The sequence below is a fragment of the Onychomys torridus genome, chromosome 11, assembly GCF_903995425.1.
Source record: "Onychomys torridus chromosome 11, mOncTor1.1, whole genome shotgun sequence".
Lineage (NCBI taxonomy): Eukaryota > Metazoa > Chordata > Mammalia > Rodentia > Cricetidae > Onychomys > Onychomys torridus.
Genome location: NC_050453.1, coordinates 66,959,120 through 66,978,965, shown reverse-complemented (window position 1 = coordinate 66,978,965; position 19,846 = coordinate 66,959,120). Strand labels below are relative to the sequence as shown.

The window sequence follows — 19,846 nt, the reverse complement described above, 5'->3', positions numbered from 1 at the left end:
TAGATTTATACCCTTTTCCGTCATTCTTAGTTCATATAAACATCACTTATTTTGATGAATACATCAGGACCACAGTCAAGGTCATGGGAATCCCAAATTCGTTGCCAAGGCAGGTGTGGCTGTTGGGAGGTAGAGGGCTGAGGAGTGTCTAAGCAGGCACGAAATGGAATGAAGACAAAATGGCATTGCCTTAGTCACTTCTACACCACATCATACAGTATCCCCAGGGCTCTTTTTGCTGGACACACAGGCAGTTCACCAGTGAACAAATCTGGGACCCACTCAGTAGTGGGATGTTGAGCTCTGCAGAGGACTCCCACAGTAGGGTCACACCTGTCTGGGGTCCCTTCCTCATTCCTACCATCTTACCAAAGCAGTGTGAGGCCCTTGGCTGTCACTTCTGAGAACATCAGAAAACTGGACATAACTCCACTGGGGCCTCTGGGAACACATCACAACACTCCAGTCCAATTAGATGCACTCTGCCTGGAAAGTAAAGCCCCACCCTGGACATCTTGAACAAGTCATTCCCCAGGTACAAACAGGCTACTTCATCTGGGGAAGAAACAGTCAGACCTGTGATCCTGGACAAAAAAAAGTGTTTGAGTGGAGCATGGGAAGAGACTGTACCTATCCCTGGAACCCTGTGCTCTGTGCCTAATGGGAGTATAAAGGATTGTGAAGGGTACTTCTGACAAGGTATGAAGTGCCCCTTACAGCCTGGCTCCACAGGTGATGCCAGCCTCTGCAGAGTGCTCCCTTTACAGATGTTCCACGCATTCATCAGCCCCTCTGATCCTTACCTTAGCCTACAGGCACACAGGGCAACTTTTGGAGTTCCCTGTAATGAAGATGTTAAAACCCAGGACTTATATGAGGACAGGACCAGGGCCCACAGGGACTGAATTTCTCAGTACAGGGCGATGCTGCTGTTATTTAAATGATAGTAATTTGCTGGTGGCATACATGCAATTGGATTTTTTAAATATTGCATTAAAATATTACTTGGGCTGGAGACACAGCTCAGTGGTTAAGAGCTTTTGCTGCACAATGATGAGGACATGAATTTGGAGCTCAGCATTCATATAACAAGATACGCATAGTGCACACGTCTATAAGAGGAGATGGGTGGAGCCAGAAGAACCACTAGGAGTTACTGGATTCTAGACTAGCTGGAAAAACTGGAGGCCCAGGTTCAGAGAGAAACTTCACCTAAAGCAATAGGCAGAAAGTGATAGAGAAGGATACCCAATACACTCTTTTGGCCTCCGATCACATGTACAGATGTGTGCATCTACACTCACAACAGACAGGCCTGCACACACACAAATAATCAAATAAATCTTTATAAGAATGCTATTCATCTTAGGGTTGAGGAGATAGTTGGGTTAATAAAGCATTTGCCTTATAGGTGTGAGAACATGACTTCAAAACCTACTTTGACCCCCTCCCCCAAAATCAGGCACAGTGGCATGTGCTTGCAATCCCAGTGCTGAGAAGGTGAAGTCAGCTGTCTCTCTAGGGCTCACTGGCCGGCCAGCCTAGCCTACTTGGGGACCTGTAGGCCAGAGAAGATCCGGTCTCTCAGGACAATACCTGAGAAATGACAACCGAGATTGTCCTCTGGCACATCACACACACACACACACACACACACACACACACACACACACACGCATCATATAGAATCCAGTCACTGTGAGTGTAAAGGAACATATGCAAGTCTCTTAGTGGATTCCATCAACTAAGGAATCCACACAGGATGGAGGTGCTGAGACACCCCACCTGCCCTCTATATGGGAACCCTCTAGGATTCTGCTCAGGGAACCTCAACTTTTTTCTCTTAGGTTCAACCTGGGAACTCATGGGGGACCAGGGCTTAGGACGCATGGTGGAGAACCGGCTTAAACAGGCTATAGAAGTGGTGTTCTGAGTGGAAATCGGACACCTTCTTGGTACCTACTGTGTGACAGGCAGCTTACATGCTGTGGGTGATGAGTCCTGTCTCCATAACAAATCTTGCCAAAGTATTCAAGGACTACAGCTTTGTGCCGGGCTCAGAGAAAGTAAGCAGGTTGATTGAAATTGTACAGTTCATGAGAGAGCTGTCGTTCACATTTCGTTTCATTTTGTGTGTGTTATATGTATATTTGCGTGTGTGCATGAGAGAGCTGTTGTTCACATTTTGTTTCATTTTGTGTGTGTTGTATGTATATTTGCGTGTGTGCATGAGAGAGCTGTTGTTCACATTTCATTTCATTTTGTGTGTGTTGTATGTATATTTGTGTGTGTGTGTGCATGTATGCATACCAGCATGTGGGGGGGGGGAATTTTCAGGAGTCAGCTCCTTCTCTCTACCATGTGTGTCCTGGGAACCAAATCCAGGCCATCAGGCTTAGCAGCAAGTGCCTTCTACCTGTGAAACCTTCCTGCCCTTTCCACTTTATTTTTGAGTCAGGATCTCACACTGAACCCAAGCTCACCAAGTAGGCTCTGCCCGGCTCTGTAGCTACAGTGGACATAGGAACACTTGACATTCTTTATGTGGTCCCTCTAGACTCAGGGCTTGGTGGTTTATACAGCATTCTGCCTGAGCCCCAACCCACTGCTGAAAGGACGGCACTGAGCCAGGGAAAGGCAGGGGCTGGGCAGTCCAGGAGCAGGCCTCTCTGCTTTGGGAATTCCCTTCCTGAGGGAGGCCCCAAACCCTGCCAAACAGTGACAGCCCCGGGCTTCTGGTTGCCGCTAGCAGGCTGCCTCCATATGACCCAGTCCTCTCCTTTAACTCTTTCTATCCCAACTATCTTAATGTGCATGGGTGTACATGTGTGTTCAGAGGCCAGAGGACAAGCTCAGCGTTATCCCTTGGTCACCATCCATCCGTCTTGTTCTTTACTCAGGCTCTCTGCTTGGTCTAGTGTAGTGGGTAGCCATCCCAGCCTTGGCCTGGAAGTTCCAACCCCCATTGAGGCTTCAGTAATGGTCACGACCACAAGGCAGCACTGAGGGAGGAAGCTGAAGACCCAGGATTGAGAGGAGAGGTCTCTCTTGGCTCTGGGACCCTGGACGCTGGAGGTAGACTGAGTAGAGTTCTCCAGAGAACACTGCCGGACTGCGCCATACCTTTGCCAGACCCTGTTACCTATCCCTTCATTTGTAAGTTACCCCACAAAATAAACCTCCCTTTTAACTACGTGGAGTGGCCTTAATAATTTCACCAATATCTGGCGCCCAACGTGGAGCACGAACCCACGACCCTGAGATTAAGAGTCTTATGCTCTACCGACTGAGAGTTTGGTGCTCACCAAGCAGGCCAGACTGACTGACTAATGAGCATCAGAGACCCACTGGTCTCTGTCTCTCAGCACTGGGATTTAAGGACACACCATGACACCCAGCCTTTTTTTTTCTTTTTCTTTTTTTTGCCATAGCTGAGGACCAAACCCAGGGCCTGTGCTTGCTAGGCAAGTGCTCTACCACTGAACTAAATCCCCAACCCTGACACCCAGCCTTTTTATGTGGTTCTGTGGATTAAACTTAGGTCCTGACACTTGCAGGATAGTGTAGAACAAGATACTCTGAGCATAGGACCAACATCTCCATCAAATTAGCTGTTTCTACTTGCCAGAGACCCTCCTTATTGCCCAGCCCTGAACTCACACGATTTGTTCAGTAATACAGCAGTTATCAGTGTCTCCCTTATTATGCAAATGTGGGGAAGGTAGGCACAGTGATGTTTCTACCATCCCACAGCTGCCATGAGGATCAAGTGGGGTTTGCTGCAAACACCATACCCCTCCATCTGCATCTTAATTGCCATGGCCTGCCACAGGTTCAACAGGGACAAGAGGAAAGAGCTTTGGCCTCACTGAGCTGCACTGAACATGCATGTACACACACACACACACACACACACACACACACACACACACACACACGCATGCACCCATGCATGCACATTCACAGAGTGCACAGAAAAGCATAACATGCATATGCATGCTCATGTGTACACAAACATGTACACACACACACAAATACACAGGAGTGTGGTATGGAAAGCTTGTACAGAAACCTTACTGGTATGCTAAAGAAAGCTCCTCCCAGGTGACTGTAATAGTGTTTTAACTTTGTGTGTGTTGTGTATGTGGGTTCACATGTATGTGATGGTACACATACATGTGTGTGGAGGCCAGAGGATAGTTTGTAGGGGTCGGTTCTCCCCTCACCATGCAGATCCTGGGAATCAAGTTCAAGTTGCCAGGTTTTGCTACAAGGGTCTTTACCTGCTGAGCCATCTCTTTGGCCCTCCACCTCTCTCTCTCTCTCTCTCTCTCTCTCTCTCTCTCTCTCTCTCTCTCTCTCATTGATTGTCTAGACAGACTGATGGCCAGGGACATCTCTATCTTACCATCTCTGGGGTTACAGACATGGCAAGCACACCTGGTTTTGATTGTTGTTTTTTTTGTTTTTGTTTTGTTTTTAATAGGTTCTGGTGATCTGAATTTATGTCCTCATGCTTGCCCAGCAGGTACTTTAATCTTTTCAGCCCGTTTTCTAAACGTTAATGTGCTATAAACCACATGGGGACCTTATTAAACTATTGGTTTGGATTTGGTGCATGTCCCAAATCGTGGTCCTGAGGCTGATCCAGGGCCCCATTATGTCTAAGGATGAACTCAGCCTGAAGAGGGTCAGAAGAGGATTCCAGTGTGGGCTGGAGAAGACCTGGGATAGCTAGCTGGGTCTGTGTGAATGCAGGGGTTAGGAAGGCAGAGGAAAGGAAGAGAAGGGCTCCTTAGGTGTCACCTAGGGTCCTGAGGACAAAGAGGGTCTTCCCCAAGCCTCTTCAATTCCCCTGAATAGTCAGCTTCCCCACATAACAGCTCCACATGTCAGCAGCCTGGTTTTTAAGCAAAAATCAACGACACACTAAGGAACAGCCTTATCCCCATAGTCAGGAAACATTGTGCAAATTAAAGAACCATTGCCAAAGGGAAGTCGCGCGGGTCTCCAGCTAGCTGCCGCAGTTAAATGGGAGCCCTGCTTCCTCTTGGGGAAGCATTTCTGCTGGCTCCAGGGCTTCGGCCACCTATAAAATGCAGCAATGGGAAATAAACCCTTAAAGAAGAAGCCTTCTTGGGGAGAACGGAAGAAGGAGCTGGGTTTGATCAAGCCATGTGCCCTATGATGGAGACCTTCGAAATCAATGGTAAAGTATGCAATTGCCCAGAAACTTCATCTCTGATGGTGGGAAGCAAGAAGAGACCAAACTGTAGGAGATGCAGGCTTGTAACCCGGTGCACTTTGCACCTGACTCTCACTAGTGAGACGGCATCAGGCTGGAATTCCTGGGAAGCCGACCACAGATGCTGTGCCCTTGGTGTGTAGTTGGTTTTTGATTCAAGTCTGGTCCTTTTTAAAAGTCATATTTAAATATTTTCTTTGGTGTAAATGCTGATGCTTATTAAGGAAATGCCCCTTCTTTAATGCGGGTCTCATGAGGACACACTCTGTGTGTGTAGAGATGATGCTACAGGTCAAAGGATGTGAAGAAGTCCCACCAGGCCTGAGATGCAGTTCAGATGGTAGTGGGCTTACATAGCATGCATGAAGCCCTGGGTTTGATCTCAAGCACATAATGGGTGATGCTTGCCTGTGATCTCAGCTCCAGGGAGGCAGAGGAAGAAGGATGAGGAGTTCAAGGCCATCTTCGTCTATGCAGTTTGGGACTAACCTGGACTATGTGAAGCTCTGTTTCAAAAAGAAAATCCATAGCCCTGAAACCAAAGCTGTGTATACATTTGGGTGGAAGTCCTTTAATATCCCTCCAGGGGCTTCTGTGATAGCTGATGTGCTGACCGGGGAACACACTTTTCATTTTCTAGTTGGACTTAGATGGGGTACAACTTTCAAATATTTAAAAAGTGTTTATTACGTATTGTGTGAGTGTGTGTGTGTGTGTGTGTGTGTGTGTGTGTGTGTGTTGCGTGTGCCAAAGTGAATGAATGGAAGTCAGGCAGCAATTTTAAGAATCAGTCCTCTTCTCCTATCCCATGGAATTCTGGGGTAGAACTCAATTGGTCAGTCTTGGTGGCAAAGCGCATTTACCCACTGAGCTATGCCACTGCCCTCTGAAGATGCTTTAAATGGCCTCTCAGCATTATATAGGCGAGGTATCTTTTTACATCTACAGGCATTTGTAGCATTTAAAGTTAGGGGTGGACTTGATTGCCACTGCAGAGCTCTGATTTTTCCCATTCTAGAACATTCTATGAGAGTCATCTTTCAACAGTGATCAGCTAGAGTTAAAGGGGGTTGTGAGCCACCTGATGTGGGTGCTGGAATCCAAACTCGGGTCCTCTGACAGTTCAGTAAGTGCTGTTGACCACAGCGCCTTCTCTGCAGCCTCTATGGCAGGCTTCCCAAACGGGTTCTGGGGATAAAACCCAGGTCCTCATGCTTGCTAGGCAAGCCCTTCACTGACGGATCTTATATCCTCACCCTCTGAATTGTTTTTAAGATACACTATTCTAGAAAATTCAGCTGACCAGATATATTCAGTGCCTACTACCTTCTGGACACCACACTGGGCACAGAGAAAGGATACTTGATAAACAGGGATGCCGGCCTCCAGGAAAACACACTGGGGTGGGGAGAGCAAGCTTTGCCTCAGCTGGCCTTTCTAAACAACACTGGCTGAGGCTGAAAAACTTCACAGGACACCACAGATATTGAAAGGATGGAAAAAACTAGGCACAGAGATGAGGCAGCTGGCGGCTGGGGAGGGATGACACATGTCTAGGTCTCTCTCTCTCTCTCTCTCTCTCTCTCTCTCTCTCTCACACACACACACACACACACACACACACACACACACTCAAGGAATGCCCTTAGAAATCTAAAAAGCTCCATGCAGTGGAATTGAGGGTGGGATGGAGGACTTTGAACCCTACCCTGAGGTTAGTGAGAGGCTGGAGGGCTGCATAGAGGTTGAGTGCAGTCTGTAGCTGAGGTTGCTCACTGTGGTGGGTGGGAGACAGGTGGAGAGAGCAGGTGAGAGCCAGGGTACTTGGCAGCAAGAATGACTAAGGAGGCAGTAGCTGTGAAGAAGCAGAACGGGCAGTAGAGATGGCTCAGCAGGTTAAGTGCCCACTGTACAAGGGCGAGGACCTGAGTTCAGATCTCCAGCGCCCATGTTAAAAGCTGGGCAGTGTTGATCAGTCTGTACCCAGAACTGGGGATGGGTGGAGACAAGAGGATCCCTGGAGCTCCCAGGTCAGCAAGCCTAGCTATCTGGTGAGCTTTGGGTTAAATGAGAGATCTTGTCTAAGAAATCAAGGTGAAGATCGATTGAGGGAGATACCTGACTTCAACTCCTGCCTCCACTTACATCTACACACATGCGCATACTCACATCCTACAAACGGGAACATACACAAAACAAGGACATCTTCTATGGGGGGGGAGAGAGGGAGAGAGGAGGGAAGGAGAGAGGAAGGGAGGAAGGGAGAGAGAGGGGGAGAGAGAAGAGAGAAAGAGAGGGAGAGAGGAGGAGAGGGAGGGAGGGAGAGAGAGAGTAAGGGAGCGAGAGGGAAATCACACAGGAGTCTGCTATGAAGCTGTGTTAGCATGAGGACCTGAGCCCCAAAATTCCTAGAACTCACATGTAAACATGTGCCTACACACACTTTCAAATACTGTGTGTGTGTTGGGTGTGACTCACCCTCAGGTGATGGTCCCTGCCTTCCATTCTGTTGGATACAGGACCTGCTGTTCGCACTGTGTGTTCCACGCCAGCTGGTCACAGCTGTCAGAGATTTCCTAATGTCCCCTCCAGTCTCTCTGTGGGGGTACTGGGCTCACAGGTATATGTTCTGATCGTCCTGTTTGAAGCGGCTTCTGAGGATATGAACGCAGGTCCTCAGACTTGCCCAGCAAGCACTTTACCAGCTGAGCCTTCTCCGGGTCTCCACATTTTCTTGACAGAGAGAACCTACCCCAAATGCTAATGGAGAAGTAAAGGCTTTGTAACTGTTTGCCATAATGTTGACCTTTAACCCCCAGCAGCAACCCCCAGATGCCCCTTCTTCCCGATCTAAAGATAACCTAAGATACCTTGAAGCCTTCTCCCGACACATCTTCACCCCAAAGTCCCTTCAAGTTCAGCTCTGGTGATGTGGCTGCTGTGGTTTTACAGTCATTCTCTCTCTCTCTCTCTCTCTCTCTCTCTCTCTCTCTCTCTCTCTCCCTCCCTCCCTCCCTCCCTCCTTCCCTCCCTCCCTCCATCTGTCCATCCCTCCCCCCTCTGTTTTTTTGAGTCAGGGTGTCACTATATAGGCCTGACTGTCTTGGAGCAAACTCTGTGGAGCAGGCTGGCCCTGAACTCACAGAGCTCCTCCTCCCTCTCCTCCCGTGTTCTGGGACTAAGGTGTGCGCCACCGCATCTGGTTGCTCTGTCTTCAAGTCTTGAAACATCTGTCTTTACCGTAGAAGCTTAGAAAAAAAAAAAACCTTTTTGTTGTGAAATGATAATTTAGAGTCACAGAAAGTAAGGACATACGTCTAAGAAGGCCGTTCGTGACCTCTCACCCAGTTCCCTTCAGGCAGTTTCTTGCACAGTTTCGGTACAACCCCACAATCAGACACTGACACACTGCCCCAGCGGTGGCAGACTCGCACATGTGTATTTACCACTCTGCTTTAAGCCACAGGTAGTCCTCAGCCCCTCACAAGCAATCATTCACTCTGCCAAGGCCACCTCTACTCTTGTGTTAATTTGGGAACACCAGACAAATGGCATCATATTGCCACTGTCTTTTGCTTTTTTTTTTTAACATTCATTGGTGTTTTGCCATGGGTGTTGGGTCCCCTGGAGCTGGAGTTACAGACAGTTGTGAGCTGCCATGTGGGTGCTGGGATTTGAACCTGGGTCCTCTGGAAGAGCAACCAGTGCTCTTAACCCCTGAGCCATCCCTCCAGCCCCATATATAACTCTCTAAAGACTGGTTTTGAGGTCAGCAGGATGGCTCAGTAGGTAAAGGTAGTTGCTGCCAAGCCTGATGACCTGGGCTCCAACTCCAGGGTCCACATGGTAGAAGAGAATTGACTCCAACAAGTTGTACTCTGACCTCCACACGTGTGCCATGGCAAGTTCGTGTGTGTGTGTGTGTGTGTGTGTGTGTGTGTGTGTGTGACACATACACAAAAATTAATACGATTTGCTTTTATTTTTTTCTGTTTTTGCATGTATATTATGTGCGATGCATGTGTGTGCATTTGTGTATGTTGTATATGCATGTGCACATGTCATGCCATGCAAGTGGAGGTCAAAGACAGCCTCAGGTGTCAGGTCTCAGCCTTTGCCTTGTTTGAGACGGGGTCTTGAGCTTCTCGGGATCCCCCTGTATTCTCCTCCCTTCCCACAGTAGTAGCACTATGTGCAGCCAACATGAGGCAGACTCTGGAGATTCCAATTCAAATCCTCACAGTTTCACGGCAAGCGTCGGATCCACTCAGCCGTTTCTCCTACCAGAACTTCCAATTTTATCACATACCTGAGAGCCTTCAGACAGTGGGATCCAGGTAGTAGGTTCTTCTGAATAAGTAGTGACCCACAGTATGAAGGCACCACAGTTCAACTGTTTCCTCCCTGGGGCTCCTACAAGTAAAGTTGCTACAGCTATTTATGAAAAACCTCCATGTGAATATGCATCTCCTTTCCACAGCGTCTGAGGACAGACTCCTTTAGTGCTGATCTCCCATCTTTGTTTTCCGTCGTTATTGATCCATTACATAAGAACAGACTGACACGGCACATGCACACTAAAACCAGGTAGCCAACATACAAGTTCTCAGATCTCACACAGGGGCATTAGGTGGTGCTTACTGGCACTGTGTGACAGGATGGCATGCTCAAGGAAGTCATGTGACCAAGTCAGACCATGCAACATCTACAACCCTACCAGACACACTGTGGATTCATAGCACCATTTTGAATTAAGTCTTGGTCACTGAGCACTGAGAAACCTTTTGCTGATACTGATAAGTGTGTTCCTCTACAGTCAATAGGGTCATATAGACCACAAATTAAAAACCGATATATTTCATGATCTTTGACACAAAAGTTTTGGAAACATATTCACAAAACATATTAAGCAATAGATAAAGAGAATGACATGCTACCCCAAAATGGGCTTTACTCTCGGCATTCAAGGAAGGTTCAACAATGGTTCACGTATTCTATGACTAGCCCTCTCCCAAGTCCACCCTGTCTTGATTACGACATCATACAAAGCTGTTCCTTACATTCCAGTCTTTACAAGACTGTTGTACTTGTTCTATAGCCTGACCTTTCCACACACATTTTAGCATGTCTACCTATCACTACCTAAAAATCTTGCTGCAGTGTTGGTAGGAATGGTGTTATATCTATAAATAAATGTATGAATAATTAACATCTTTACCCCATACATGTTTAACCTATGAACATAGTATATCTCTTCACTTCTTGTTTTATTTTTCCAAAGTAGAATTTTGAAATTTCCAGTATATAAATCCTGCATCTGTTTTGTTAGATTTACATCTGAATATTTTATTTTCTTTGGACTAACCAAAAATATTACTATGGGGAGTTTAATTTTAAAATTAAAAAAATTAAAAATTAAATATTATTTTAAATTAAATTCTGAATTAAAGTTAATTTTTAAAAATTTACATTAAAATAAAATTTTAAATTAAAATGATAAAAAATTATTTTGTTATATTTATGCATGTGTGTGTGTGTGTGTGTGCATGTGTATGTGCTTGTGGGTTCCTATGGAGGCTGGAAGAGGGCACCGGATCCCATGGAGAGGAGTTACAGATGGTTATGAGCCTTCTGATGTGGATGCTGGGTTCTGCACTCTGACCCTCAGGAAGAGCAGCCAGTGCTCTTAACTACTGAGCCATGATCTCTCCAGCCCAATACTATGTTTAATTTTGGTTACCAACTGCTTTTTATTAGGATATAGTAATGTCACTGAATTTTATTTGTTGATCGTGTATCTTACAGCTTTAATGAATTACTTATTAGGTGTATGGATTTCTTTTAAAGATTATTTAAGAGTTTGTTGTATTGACACTTGCTTCTGCAAATAGGAATATATTTGTTCCTTTCCAAGCTGTGTCTATTAGTTTCTTTTTGTGTTTTATTGCACTGGAATGCTCCATGACTGTACTGAATAAGAGGTCAGGAATGGACATCGTTTCTTCCAAGTCTCAAGGGAGAAACACTGTATCTCTCACAACTGTGTGCTACTAGCTTTAGATATGTGGATGTGCCTTAATATTATTAATTAATTTTTAAAAATTATTTTTCATCTTTGTATGTGTGTGTGTGTTCCTGTGTATGTATGCACACATGTGTATAACCACAGCATCCAGAAAAAAAAGTCATATTATCTGGAGAAGGAGGTGGTTGTGAATCATCCACTGTGGGTGCTGGGAACTGAACTCAGGTCCTCTGGAAGAGAACAACTCTCCAGCCCCCATTGTTTGGAAGTTTCTCACTGAACTTGGAGTTAATAGACTCTGCCAGACTGACTGGCTGAGAGGAGTCCTCCTGTCTGTCCCCCCCAGCGCTGGGATTAGGGAAAATCGTCACTGCACCTGGCTTTTTACCTGGGTTCTTGTGATCTGAATTCAGAGGTTCATGTTTGTGCATCAAGCATTTTACTGACTGAGCCATCTCCCAAGTCCCCAGCCTTCTTTTCTTCACATCTTATTGAGGTCTGTTTTTGACCTGAGATATGATCAGTCTTGGTGAGTAAACGTTCTCTGTGTGATGAGAAGCATGTGCCTTTGGCTGTTATTGGATGGAGTGTTTTGAAAATGTTCATTAGGTGTTCGTTGATGGCATCCCATTCTTCTGCGTCTTTGCTGAGTTTTATCAGCTGTTGAGAGCAGAGTTCTAAAATTAAAATCTCCAATTGTATTTATCAATTTGTATCTTCCTCCTTTTAGCTGTGTCAGTTTTTCTTTCTGTCGTTTTAAGTTCTGCTATGTGGTTTCTTCTAGATAATAAATGGTTGTGTCATGCTGTGTGACTCAGCTTGCCAGTGTGTGTGTGTGCTCAGATTGGTAGACTGAGACCATTTACAGACATACCGGTTATCAGTATGTTAGAGGTTAAACAGACCATCCTAGCATACAGTTTCTGTTTTTAGCTTTACCTATTTTCCTTTCTTACTTTCTGGTTTTTCTTTCTTTTCAATGAATTATTTGAATACCTTTTGAAATTCCATTTGAATGTATCGCTTGGAGTGCTTTTTGTCTTGACTGCTTCTTCCTTGCTGTGATAAAATTCCCTGACAAAAGCAATTTAAGGGAGAAAGAGTTGATTTTGGCTTAGAATTCCAGAGGGACAGAGTCACCACAACTGGAAAAACATGGCGGCAGGAGCAGAAGGTGGCTGGCTGTCCACATTACATCCATGCTCAGGAAGCGCAGAGTCAATAGAAAGTAGGGACAGGTTGTTAAGCCTCAAGGCCCGCCCCCAGCGACTCACTTCCTCAGGCCAGGTTCTACCTCCTAAAGGATCTACGGTATCCAGAGCAGCATCACCAGCCTGAGAGCAGGTGCTCACACACGTGAGGCAATGGGGCACACGGCATGTTTAGACCACAGTAGTTTCTTTAGGGGTTTCCCTGGGCATTGTAATATACTTACAGAACATGCCACTGTCTATTGGGATTAGTATTTTTTCCCACTTAAGGGCATATATAGGAATTTTATTTCCATTTATGCCCTTCTACACTTTAAAAATTCAATTATCTTAAGAATTTCCTTGCCATGCATTGCACACAATGTGTTGTTGTGTTGGGATTAGTATTTTACGATGTTAGAGCTAGGTAGCAATAAGCCTGAGCATTCTGTTGGGATTAGTATTTTTCCCACTTAAGGGCATGTATAGGAATTTTATTTCCATTTATGCCCTTCTACACTTTAAAAATACAATTATCTTAAGAATTTCCTTGACATGCATTGCACACAATGTAAGAAGGCAGTGTATTTGTTTCAACCATGAAGTGTGATTTTAGAAACTCGAAGATTGTGTGTGTGTGTGTGTGTGTGTGTGTGTGTGTGTGTATCTGTGTGTGTGTTCCTGTTTCTAACCACTCCATTATTATTCTCTTTCTGTTTTAAAGCTGTAGGCCTCCTATTCTCATTTCCTGTTTGATATGTTCCTTTAAATTCTCCTACTCTCCCTTCATCTGAGACCATCCATATTTCCCATTTATTCCTGAAGATATTCTCATTCACAGGAGAATTCGTGGTTGGCAATTCTTTCCTTTCAGCACAGAGAACACAGGGTGCCACTTAGGTCTGAGCTCCATGGTTTCAGGTGGAGAATCAGCTGTCCCTGAAAGCGTTCAAACACCCATGACCATTTCCACAGTGACATTCTGTCAGTTCTTCAGTTCCGTTCAGTTCATCTTCTCTCCAAGGTTCCCCTCCATGCTCCAGCAACATACATTTTTCATGACTGCTCTTACTGTCCCCACCTGATTTCTGATGCCTGCAACACTGGCATTGTTTACTTTCCCATCCCATTGCACACCACCTCTTGCACAGGACTGTGTGTGGCAACTAAAAAAAAAAATCCCACGTAATATTGTACAAATCCCACTTCATATTGTACAAATTGTCAGTTGCAGAAGACGATTCTCTCCCACCCACCTGTTCCCAAATAACCAGTCAGAGGCTTAATATTAATTACAAACTGTTTGGTCTATGGCTCAGGCTTATTGCTACCTAATTCTAACATCTTAAATTAACCCATTTCTATTAATCTATATTTTGCCACGTTGCCGTGGCATTACTGGTCTGCTGGCATCTTGCTCCTTGGGTGGCTGGATAGCATCTGCTCTGACTCTGTCTTTGTCTCCCTGTATCTTTGCTTGGATTTCCTGCCTGGCTATAACCTGTCTTGCCATAGGCCAAAGAAACTTCTTTATTAACCAATGGTAACAACACATTCACAGCATACAAAAAGGCCAACCCACAGCACGCAATAATCTCTGTATTTCTGATACGTTTATGTGGCTCTGGAGCCATCCTGCATAGATATCAAGGAACCACTGTATACAGTGAGCACAGAAGAGACAATAACAAGAGCACACTCCTGATCGCTCATAATGCACATTCTGTAAGCTGGGACCTTATAGAGCTGAGGCAAGGTCATGAACCCCTGTCATGCTTGTTCTGTTCAATTGCTTATTCCAAGCATGTTTTGCATGCACAATAGCTTCATGTACATAAACACATACATATATACATGTATGCTCACAGGCATACTCACATACACACAGAGAAAGAAAGAGACAGACAGACAGACGACACACACACACACACACACACACACACACACACACACACACACACGAAACCAAAGATCAGGGAAGTAAAGTCATGAACTGCATACCTGCAGCTTACGTCCTAGTAAATCACTCAGTTCCCTGAGCCTCACACAGTGTTTAGGAAACAGGAATAAACTTCTTCCTTATCCCAGACTGTGCAAATGAAATCCGTAGCTTCAGTGGTTAACTGTGTAAGCGCTGGTGACTGCAGCACAGATCAGGCATCACACTGATGCTCAAGACTGAGCAAGCTCTATCCATCTGGTTATCCACACGTGAGCATGAGGCCAGCAGTCAACCTCAGGTGTTCTTCCACAGATGCTCAATACCAAGGCTGGCTGGCCAGCAAGTCCTGGAGACCTCCCCAGCCATACATATGGCTGGGGAACTTCTTGCCTTATGGCAAAACTTCTTGCCTTGCGGTAAAAAGGCGGGGGTGGGGGGGATGCGAAAGATTCCGATGCCTTTCCTACTTTCCACGGAGTCCCTGCGGTCCTGCTTGTGACCTGGCACAGGCTGGCTCCGTCTCTGCACCTTGGAAGTCACCGCCTCTCTTCTTGTATTCCAGGTCCAGCGCCCAAGAAGAGAAATGGGGGGACCGTTTGCATGGCAGTCATGGCCATCTACCTGATCCTGCTCACGGCAGGTACCGCCCTGCTGTTCATTCAAGGTGAGGTGCTCCTGGTCCTGACCCTGTGTGGTTCTTCACAGACTGGCCACCTACGCACCTTGGATGCAGAGTTCAGGCTGCGTGGAGGCATCTGAGAGTAATTTGCCCTCCTGCTAGGGCACAGTGCTTATAAACCCACCGAGGTAATGGAAGAGTGAAGGTGTGTTTGTGAATGTGTGTGTGCATGTCTGTGTGTGTGTGTGTGTGTGTGTGTGTGTGTGTGTGTGCATATGGAAGCCAGATGACAATTTTGGGTTGTTCCTCACTTCCTCTCCATGTGCATGTGTAGAGGGTATACGTACACACATATGCACGTATGTGTGGAGGACAGAGGACAAGCTTGAGGATCATGCATCAGGCATTGTCTATTTTGAGTCAGGGTCTCTTTCTGGCTTGGAGTTCACCAGATGGCTAGGCTGCCTGGCCAAAAGGTCCCAGGGATCCACTACTGTGGGGGATCCATCCTGTCTCCTTCTCCCCACAGCACACAGAGTTTGTATTTGAAACTCCATGCCCTACAGAAGTCATGTACGTGTGACACAAAATACCAGGAACCTGCCCCAGTGTCTCAGGCTTCAGTGAGGCCCCTAAATGACATATTGGCGTGGGGTCCCAGCTCTCCATCTGCAGAAGCGGCTCCAGATCCTGGAGATGTGCTTAGACAATGGAACCCTGGCTGCTGAGGACAAACCACTCTTCTCGCTGCAGCTGGCACATCCCAAAACACACCTGGTACCAGGAGCACTGGGGCTGCGAGCCCTGCAGGCCCAGCTCCTTCAGGTCCACACTGGCCAGGAGCAACTACTTCAGCAGGTCAACAACCTCACTCGGAATCCAGGTACCACCACACCTTTTTCTGTGGTGCTGGGGGTGAAACCCAGGGCTTCCATGCATGCTGGGTGGGCACTCTACCAACCAAGCTACATGCCCAGCCTGCAAAAGAGCCCTTTGGACCAACACAGACAAGCTTTCCCCTAACCATGGGAACCTCTGCAAACTGATTTGGGGGCAATCTGAATATTTCTGTACTTCCTCAACTTCCAGGGATCCGGTTACTGGTCTTTGGAAGCTTACCTTCCTAAACAATCCAGGTGTTGTTCAAACCTCCAAGGCTGGAAGACCCACGGGGGGCCCAGCCTTCCAATGCAGAGCCTGTGGGCTCTCTGTGGGGCGCAGGAGCAAACCCAAGCTCCACTCCACACCCTGGTCAGCCTGCAACCCTCTCTTTTTCTCTCACAGAGCTGTTCGGGATTAAGGGTGAACGAGGCTCCCCAGGTATGTTCATTTCCTGTCCTACATTGCCATTCCCGGGAAGGCTCCTGAGCTGGGAGCCCTCTATGTCTTCTCTAAGTTCAGCTCACCTTCCAGGGATCTGCTCAGTCCCTATGTTGTCTCCTCCATGGGACCACCTCTCTACCCCATGGAGTGAGGACCCCCAGCTCTGGACCTCTGCCTTCCCCCTTGTCCCAAATGATTGCCTCCTCTCTCCAGCATCCAAACCTTGCCATCTTCCTGGGACAGTCCACCTGTCTCCTCTTCCCATCTTCCCCAAATGTCCCAGGTTTCCAGAACCTTCTTTGTCTCCCAGAAGCACTCCTGTCGAGTGCCTTTGACTTACTTGTGTTAGGCTCTGCTCTCCCTCCTGGAGAGTTGTGATGACAACAGCGTGTGCGTTGTTGACTCAACTCGCACATCAAAGGGGAAAAGAGAAGGTTTATTCTGAAACCAAATATAAGCAGCTGTGGCCTGTGAGCCACAGATGGTGTGTGAGACTCTGATGACCTCACATACCATGTTCCAGTGTGATAAGTTTCCTGAAATTTTGATAGTAACAGAGCAAAAGAAAATTATAAATAAATGTACTTTTTAAAAAAAATGTAACTGCAGGACTGGAGAGATGGCTCAGAGGTTAAGAGCACCAACTGCTCTCCCAGAGGTCCTGAGTTCAATTCCCAGGAACCACATGGTGGCTCACAACCATTTTAATGACATCTGGCACCCTCTTCTGTATACATGATAAATAAATAAATCTTTAAAAAAAAATTTTAATGTAGCTGTGAACACCGGGTGGGTGTGTAGGTAACTGCAAAGCAGGAAAACTCCTGCTTTAGGCCTCACACACTATCTGATGACATTCTTAGCCTTTGGGTTGATAGAAGCTTAGGAGTCTGATAGTCCATTCCAGAAGGCTTTTACCTAATAGTCACAGGATGTTAAACTAAACACAGAGATGAGTAATAAATGGCTCTTGAGGGGTTAAAGATAATTCAGGATAATTCAGCTCTGGACCTGCAACATTCTAACTCTCCACAACCATACATGTTCTAATTGGTCAACAGCCTTCACCATAGGTGTGGCTTATTCCTGAATTTCAGCTCACATTTATAAGAGCTAAGCAGTGCTGCTTGCTGGGAGCCAGAGCTATGGGTGTCTGTGCTTCTCAGGTCCCATCCATCAGGCTACCGTCTCTCTCCTTAGTTCACGGTTTGCCTTGCTTGGTCAAGCACATACACACACACACACACACACACACACACACACACACACACGCACACGCACACGCACACGCACACGCACACACACACACACACACCAAGGCTCATTTGACAGCTACAGAGGGCAGAAGAAGGGCACGGGGCTCAAAATTCCTGGCTTTGCCTCAGGTATAGGCAGTTGTTACAAGCACAAGCATCTCTCCCCAGAGCCACAGACTTCCCGACACAGATATGGGACACAGCCTCCCAGCCAAGCCTGAGCGGTGCTTGAAGCCAAGTCTTTGTGGCTGAGTCTCCCTCAGACATCATCTACACTGCTCTTTTTCATTTCTTCCTTGTCTCCAGTAGGAAAGCAGGATCACCCAGGTCTTTGGTTTCCTTCATGGGCTAGTCTGCCTGTGAGGCTCAGTGGATGTGTGCTGAGAGGCCGAGGAGATACTATTGCTCCACCAGTTGGTATCCCTGCTCTTCTTCATCCTCCAGGTCCAAAAGGGGCCCCAGGTATTCCTGGGATCCCCGGCCTGCCTGGGCCACCTGCCTAGAAGAGAGCAAAAGGGGGTTGTGGGTCTCGATGGAACCCCAGTTTCAGCCTGCTTTCTGACCTTGTATTCTTCCAACGTCTCCTCCAAGCTATACTCTGAATCCTTCTTCCTTCTGTCATGAATGGAGAGACGTCTTGCTCTGAATTCCCTCTGATCCCAATCATGGCAGGAAGAAGAAATCACACCAGGACCCTGGTAGAAGAAGTGGCTAAAGTTTCTTTTTTCCAAGCAAGGAAGGAGAAAGGGGGTCTGAGGGCAGGCTCAGTTCTGAGAGTGCTGGTTTCTCTTGCAGAGGACCCAGGTTTGGTTCCCAGCACCCATGTCGAGTGGCTCACAACTGCCTATAACTGCAGCTCCAGAGGACCCAGCACCCTTGTCTGGCCTCAATGTACCCCTACATGTGGCATACACACACAGACAAATGCGCATATACATAAAAAAATTTTTTTTTTTGAGACAGGGTTTCTCTGTAGCTTTGGAGCCTGTCCTGGACTAGCTCTGTAGCCCAGGCTGGCCTCGAACTCACAGAGATCTACCTGTCTCTGCCTCCCGAGTGCTGGGATTACCACCGCTGGCTCATAAATAATTTTTGAGGGAGAAAATGAAATACACCCTCAAGAGAAGAGAGCTGTCCCAGCCATGGGCACTAGACACTGGCCACTCCTATGTCTGGACTCAGTGTCTCAGTCTATCATTTTTCCCTTCTGTGCCTTCCTGGGTGCCTTGGGGTATTCCTTTTCCTGAGATAGGTAGAAAATTGCTTTTTTAAAAACCCTTGGTTTTTAAAAAATTATTATTATTGGTTTGATAAGTTTTGGGTTTTTGGTGGTATATATGAGTATGTGTGTGGGGCGGGGGGTGGGGGGGGAGTATGTGCATGTGAATGATGTACTGGAAGAAGCCAGATAGATGCCCTGGAGCTGGGGATACAGACATCTGTGCCCAACATGGGTGCCAGGAACAGGCCTCAGATCCTCTGCAAGAACATCTTAACTGCCGAGCCATTTTCCAGCCCTGGAGGTGGAGTTTGTTGCAGTTAGCTGTGTTATCTGTAGAAAATGGGTTTCAAGGTGTACTCACTTGTGAAGTTGAGAAGTTCATTAGGGCAAAAGGTAATGGCGCCTTGTGTGTGAACTTTGAGGAAGGATTCAGGGGAGGTGATCCAGGTCCTGCTGAGACCAGCCCTGCTGCTTTTGGTTTTCCCAGAATCCTGTTCTCCCTGTTAACTGCTCAACTTGTTTGTCTTGTACCCAGCCAGCTGCAAGCCCTCATATTTATCTTCCCCAAGGTTCCTAACTTCATGTTTTAACCCTAACATCTCCAGGTGTCCCAGGACCCCAGGGCCCACCAGGCATCAAGGGAGAGGCAGGTGAGTAGATGTCACAGTGGGCTTTCTCAGTGACAAGGACCCACACCAACCCCTAAAACCCCCGGGATGGGTCTGCACAAGGGGAGACAGCTTGTATGAGACCTGGGGTGGGCTCACAGGTTGTGGGGGAGGGCAGTCACAAGCAGGAGTACTGCCCAATGGTGCCTCAGCCTGGACAGGCTGTAGGGTGTGGACAGACCCGTTGAACCTGCTTTGCTGAGGACTGCAAGGCTGTAGCCTGCTGGGAAAAGTGCAGCTCCAGCAGGGGCCAAGATATCCACACACATCCTGCCATTGTGACCTTGCCTCCCTCACCTCCGTGCACCTCGGTTTCTTTATAAGTAAGATGGAATTGAGACTTCTGCGAGGTGCTG

General features: G+C 46.9%; 1 protein-coding gene across 1 annotated transcript in view; it reads left to right on the top strand.

Moving 5' to 3' along the window:
• Positions 1–19,846, top strand: part of Marco (macrophage receptor with collagenous structure) — a 112,111-nt gene that overhangs the window by 74,585 nt on the left and 17,680 nt on the right. The window contains 6 exon segments of the mRNA XM_036201988.1: positions 5,121–5,209; positions 14,965–15,066; positions 15,683–15,904; positions 16,306–16,341; positions 18,045–18,143; positions 19,428–19,472. Coding sequence (XP_036057881.1) covers positions 5,121–5,209; positions 14,965–15,066; positions 15,683–15,904; positions 16,306–16,341; positions 18,045–18,143; positions 19,428–19,472 — 593 coding nt within the window.